This window comes from Sinocyclocheilus anshuiensis, unplaced genomic scaffold (assembly GCF_001515605.1).
Source record: "Sinocyclocheilus anshuiensis isolate Anshui unplaced genomic scaffold, SAMN03320099.WGS_v1.1 scaffold332, whole genome shotgun sequence".
In the NCBI taxonomy this organism is placed as follows: domain Eukaryota; kingdom Metazoa; phylum Chordata; class Actinopteri; order Cypriniformes; family Cyprinidae; genus Sinocyclocheilus; species Sinocyclocheilus anshuiensis.
The window spans coordinates 1,085,135-1,091,820 of record NW_015554181.1 but is presented as its reverse complement, the minus strand read 5'-3'; the positions used below and the strand labels follow the sequence as shown (position 1 = coordinate 1,091,820).

At 34.7% G+C, this 6,686-nt stretch overlaps 1 protein-coding gene across 1 annotated transcript in view; it reads right to left on the bottom strand.

The window, feature by feature from the left end:
- The window catches only part of gcn1 (GCN1 activator of EIF2AK4), a 68,205-nt gene that overhangs the window by 6,991 nt on the left and 54,528 nt on the right, over window positions 1–6,686 (bottom strand). Inside the window, exons 49-52 of the mRNA XM_016463791.1 lie at window positions 4,331–4,600; window positions 3,310–3,423; window positions 821–1,051; window positions 549–742 (exon numbers count right to left, since the gene is read on the bottom strand). Of these exons, the coding sequence (XP_016319277.1) occupies window positions 549–742; window positions 821–1,051; window positions 3,310–3,423; window positions 4,331–4,600 (809 nt within the window). The remainder of the gene's footprint in view (window positions 1–548; window positions 743–820; window positions 1,052–3,309; window positions 3,424–4,330; window positions 4,601–6,686) is intronic.

Sequence of the window (6,686 nt, the reverse complement as noted above, 5' to 3'; positions counted from 1 at the left end):
CTGCATTCAAAAAGGCACTGTCTTGCTTGTTGCCAAACACTCCACCGTACATAGTGAAGTCTTCCATACTTAACTATAAAGTGGGGAGAGCAGGCAAAAGTCAGTTATTTTAGTATCCTTGATACTATTCTAGTTTGTATTAATATTTTGAATTAGACTACTATAGTTTTTATTTTGTTTTCATTTTAACTTTATTTAAAGTTCTAATAATTTTGATGTATTTTTGTCATTTTTATAAGTTTTAGTTTTTTATTTAATTTTAATATGTTTATATAGTTTTGATTAATTTTGTTTTAGTTATTTCAGGTTAAACTAAATGAAAATCTTTGCATCACAGGAATAAATTATATTTTAAAGTATATTCAAATAGAAAATGGTTCTTTTAAAGTGTAATAATATTTTCACAATATTACTGATTTTACTGCATTTTTGATCAAATAAATGCAGCCGTGTTGAGCAGAAGAGACTTTTTTCAGTACAGTACTGTATTTGCAATCGTCATGCCGTAACTGCTGCAGAAGTGTGCATTTGTTTTTTTGTGTTTTTACCTGACTCCAGAGTCCTCTGCGTTGCGTATGGCCAACAGCTGTTCTGTGAACAGTGGATCTACTTTAGTGTGTATGGAGACCAGCTGACCCAGAGACTCTGCCGCCCGCAGCCTCACGGCCCGGCTGGAGTCCTGGAGGGCCTTCAGGAAGGTGGTCTGGAGCTGCGGCAGGAAGGGTTTCAGAGCGATGCCCACCTGCGCACGAGAGAGGAGTTATGAGTGTGAATGAAGGGTCTAACTCAGCATGAGGACAGAGGCGTGATGGACACTGACTTTGGCCAGCAGCAGAGTGAGCGTCTCCAGCAGAGCCGTCTTCACAGTCCAAGCGAAACGGTCTCCTAGGATACGGATGAGCGGTCCGGTGATGTTGACCACAGAGGGCCGCAGTGCCTCCGCTGATGTCAGTTTAATGACTCCGCCCAGTGCACGAGCCGCCTCCTCTTTCTGCTCGGGACTTCCTGTCAGCACGCCCTCCCTCAGCACGGGGAGAATACACGTCACTCCCTGAGGAAAAATACACAGCATGTCACATCAGTGCTACTGCAGGATTACTCCTATACTATTACAGTATTTATTATTATTCTTTTGAATTAGCTTATTTTGAATTTTTTTTTAATATTAATTCTAGTTTTTTTGTTGTTGTAATTTTAGCACTTGCAACATATTTCAGTTAGTTGACAAGGCAACATTTAAGGCATAATTGTTTTAATCTTTAAAGTATTTTCTATTTTTCTTAGCTTTAATTTTATTTCATTTCGGTTTTAATTTTTACATAAAATTATTTTTATAAGTTTTAGTAAAAAAACACTATTTTCATAAAGCCTGTATTCGGAACAAAACACTTTGCTTTTGTCATTTACATATATATATCTTTTTTTTTTTTTTTAACTCTATTTAGCTTTATATATAATTAATTTTTGTTTTAGTAATTTTAGTACTTCAACCTAAACCTATTTGCATTTCAGTTAAAGTTGAACATTAGCTAATACTTGTTCATTATTATTAATATTTAATTTTATTCTAAAATTAATTCAATTACAGACAATTATTAACAATAGTTTGTTTACAATAATGACACTTTCATAAAGAATTGCTGGAATGGAATACTTTGCTTTTCTGTTTTTTTTTCTTACTGCCACATACATGCTGTATACTTCCTACTACAACCTAATAAATATAGTATGTGAAATGGTGTCCAGTAGTTTGACAATGTTATCAACTGGCATCACTGGCATGCCAAGTTTTATTCAGCAAGTGGCATCCAGTTATAATCTTTACAATAAAAACTTGTTTTTCATTTTGAATCTCGTGTAAAAACTTTTGGCTGTCCTGTCAAATAATGAGTCAAAGAAGGAAAAGTAAAAAATCACAGCTGCTCCAGTTCATTTATGACAGCTGAGTATATTTTGTCATATGTAATAGGCTAACTGGGTATTCCAAACCGCATACTAATTTTTCCACAAATATTAGGCAGCGTGTCATTCTGAACACTTCCATATTGATTATGTGCTATCAGAGTTGACGTGCTGACTTTTGCTCTGCAGTTTGTCTCTGTAAGTGATTCTTACCTTCTTGGGCAGACAGAAGCCAGGTAGGTGTTGACCTCTGACCTCAGCGGCAGCAGAGCGGATGTCCCTGTGTAGGTCATCAATCAAGGACAGCTGACTGCCAGCATCCAGTTTCTGCACAAACACAGTGAAGTTATGAGAACTGTATCGACCAAATGACAATACCAGTCATATTTCATTATTTCTTGTTTAAATCCTGGTAGTAGCATAACTCAAGCAATAAATATAGGAGAAAGAAGTCACTTCTGCTCACCAAGGCTGCATTTATTTGATAAAAAATGCAGTAAAAATGATGAAATTATATTACCATTTAAAATAACTGTTTTTTTATAAATGTATTGTAGAATGCAATTTATTGCTTGTGATCAATGTTGAATTTTCAGCATCATTACTCCAGTCTTCAGTGTCACATGATCCTTCAGAAATCATCTATTATGCTGACTTGTTGCTCAATATTTCTGATTATTATGAACGTTGAAAACAGCCGAATATTTTTTGTGGAAACCGTGATAAATTAAATTTTTCTGGATTCTCTGATGAACACAAAAGGTTAAAAGAACAGTGTTTTTTATTTGAAATAGAAATATTTTCTAACATTATAAATGACTTTACAGTCACTTTTGATTGATTTAATACCTCCTTGCTGAATAAAAATATTAAATAATTTAAAAAAATCACTGACTCCAAACTTCTAAACAGTAATGTATATACAGCAAAATATTGTAATATTTTCTTACAAACACTTTAATACATGGAGTATATATATATATATATATATATATCCTACTACAACCTAATAAATATAGTATGTGAAATGGTGTCCAGTAGTTTGACAATGTTATCAACTGGCATCACTGGCATGCCAAGTTTTATTCAGCAAGTGGCATCCAGTTATAATCTTTACAATAAAAACTTGTTTTTCATTTTGAATCTCGTGTAAAAACTTTTGGCTGTCCTGTCAAATAATGAGTCAAAGAAGGAAAAGTAAAAAATCACAGCTGCTCCAGTTCATTTATGACAGCTGAGTATATTTTGTCATATGTAATAGGCTAACTGGGTATTCCAAACCGCATACTAATTTTTCCACAAATATTAGGCAGCGTGTCATTCTGAACACTTCCATATTGATTATGTGCTATCAGAGTTGACGTGCTGACTTTTGCTCTGCAGTTTGTCTCTGTAAGTGATTCTTACCTTCTTGGGCAGACAGAAGCCAGGTAGGTGTTGACCTCTGACCTCAGCGGCAGCAGAGCGGATGTCCCTGTGTAGGTCATCAATCAAGGACAGCTGACTGCCAGCATCCAGTTTCTGCACAAACACAGTGAAGTTATGAGAACTGTATCGACCAAATGACAATACCAGTCATATTTCATTATTTCTTGTTTAAATCCTGGTAGTAGCATAACTCAAGCAATAAATATAGGAGAAAGAAGTCACTTCTGCTCACCAAGGCTGCATTTATTTGATAAAAAATGCAGTAAAAATGATGAAATTATATTACCATTTAAAATAACTGTTTTTTTATAAATGTATTGTAGAATGCAATTTATTGCTTGTGATCAATGTTGAATTTTCAGCATCATTACTCCAGTCTTCAGTGTCACATGATCCTTCAGAAATCATCTATTATGCTGACTTGTTGCTCAATATTTCTGATTATTATGAACGTTGAAAACAGCCGAATATTTTTTGTGGAAACCGTGATAAATTAAATTTTTCTGGATTCTCTGATGAACACAAAAGGTTAAAAGAACAGTGTTTTTTATTTGAAATAGAAATATTTTCTAACATTATAAATGACTTTACAGTCACTTTTGATTGATTTAATACCTCCTTGCTGAATAAAAATATTAAATAATTTAAAAAAATCACTGACTCCAAACTTCTAAACAGTAATGTATATACAGCAAAATATTGTAATATTTTCTTACAAACACTTTAATACATGGAGTATATATATATATATATATATATATATATATATGTGTGTGTGTGTGTGTGTGTATATATATATATATATAACTTGTTTTTGCTACTGAATTCGACACCTGAGATGTTATTTAAAACATCTCCACCTTACTAGCAGATCAAGGATCATAAACAACTAGTTTATTTGTGGCTTGCGATTGGATCACATGAAACAGATGATAATACCAGGTAAAAACAAGGACTTTGAGAAGTTCCACTGATGCACACGGATGAAAGCATCACTTACCTTTGTGATGGAGTTGATGGTGTCCCAGCTCTGGCTGAGCACCTCAGGGTTGGGGTCGTTCATGAGCCGCATGAGGCCAGACAGCAGCTTGCGCGTGTGAGCGCTGTAGTCCAGCCGTGTTCGAGAGAAGTATCCGTTGAGGATGGTGACAGACGCCTGCCTCAGCCCAGCGTCTGCTCCTCGTGTGGCCTCCAGCAGATCTTCAATGATGATTCTCTGGCCCACTTCATCCTCCACCGAGAGGACCACAGTCTGACAGTTGCTCAGCTCCTGCAGAAGACCGGAAACATCACATTTACACTGTCAAACAATTCTGATTCCTAATCATTTCTGTTGCAGAAGAAGTTGAGTGTGTGTATTATTGGTCAAAATGATGTCTCTTCTGGAGTCCAAGTCTCTTCTGCACAACAAGTCTCCATTTACTTGATCAAAAATACAGTAAAAATTGTGAAATAATATTACAACTTAAAATAACTGTCTTGAAATGAAATATTGCAAAATGTAATTTATTGCTGTGATCAAAGCTGAATTTTCAGCATCATTACTCCAGTCTTCAGTGTCACATGATCCTTCAGAAATTATTCTAATATGCTGATTTGCTGTTCATAAACATTTCTGATGATTATCAATGTTGAAAACAGTTGTGCTGCTTCATATTTTTTGTGGAAACCATGATACATTTTATTTTTCAAGATTCTTTGAGAACATTAAGTTAAAAAGAACAACATTCCTTTAAAATATAAATTTTTGTAACATTATAAATGTCTTTACTTATTCCTTGCTGAATAAGTATTAATTCTTAAAAAAAATAAAAATAAACTGACTTTAATCTTTTGAACAGTATCATATATGCAACAATGTAAAATACTTAAAACATTTTATTTTAAGAGAAACACAGGCTTTTTGTCAATCGGTTTCAGTGATGCAGAATCAGCTTTGAATTGATTCAGTGAAAAAGAAAATTGAAGTAATTCACAGAAATGAATCAAACTTACCAACTATAAAACATCTCATACTAATAGGTCAAGGATCACAAAACTAGTCTATTCGTGGTTGTCGACTGGATCACATGAGATGAATGATAACAGCAGGTATAAACAACAGAGACTTTGAGAAGATTTGCTCACCTTTGTGATGGAGTTGATGGTGTCCCAGCTCTGGCTGAGCACCTCAGGGTTGGGGTCGTTCATGAGCCGCATGAGGCCAGACAGCAGCTTGCGCGTGTGAGCGCTGTAGTCCAGCCGTGTTCGAGAGAAGTATCCGTTGAGGATGGTGACAGACGCCTGCCTCAGCCCAGCGTCTGCTCCTCGTGTGGCCTCCAGCAGATCTTCTCTCTGGCCCCTCTGGCCCACTTCATCCTCCACCGAGAGGACCACAGTCTGACAGTTGCTCAGCTCCTGCGAAACATCACAAACGCCACATTTACACTGTCAGCCAATTCTGATTCCTAATAATTTCTGAGTTGAGCGTTCATATTACTAGTCAAAGTGTGAGAATTATTACAATTATTCAATGTTTTATAAAGAAGTCTCTTCTGCTCACAAAGGCTGCATTTATTTGATCAAAAATATAGTTAAACAGTAAAATTGTGAAATATTATCCTAATTTAAAATAGCTGTTTTCTATGAGAATATATTTTAAAATGTAATTTATTCCTGTGATCAAAGCTGTATTTTCAGCATCATTACTCCAGTCTTCAGTGTCACATGATCTTCAGAAATCATTCTAATATGCTGATTTGCTGTTCAAAAAACATTTCTAGTTATCATCAATGTTGTTCTTTGATGAATAGAAAGTTAAAAAGAACAGCATTTATTTGAAATCTTTTGTAATGATTATACAATTGTAATATTATAATATTACTGTCACGTTTTTTTTTTTATTAATGGTTCTTTGCTGAGTAAGTGTGCTAATATCTTTTCTTCTTTGTCTTTTTTTAAATCTTACCCCAAACCTTTGAATGGTAATGTATCAATGTTTCCACAAAAACACGAAGCAAATTAGCAATACAACCGTTTTCAACATTGATAATATTAATAATAATAAATGTTTCTTGAGCAGCAAATCAGCATATTAGAATGATTCTTCAGAAATCATGGAATAAATTACATTTTAAAATATATTCAAATAGAAAACACTTGAATTGTAATAACATTTCAAATTATAATTAATTTTTGATCAAATAAATGCAGCATTGGTGAGTAGGGTTGTGACGGTGAGGTAATACCGGTATCACCGTTGGGGTGGGGTGGGGGGGTTTAGTTCGTTTGAGTTTTCCCTCTTTTCCTCAGATTTCTTGGCTTTCAAATTGCTTGAAAAAGCGCCGTGCGCGTTTTACTTTCACTTTCAAATTAGC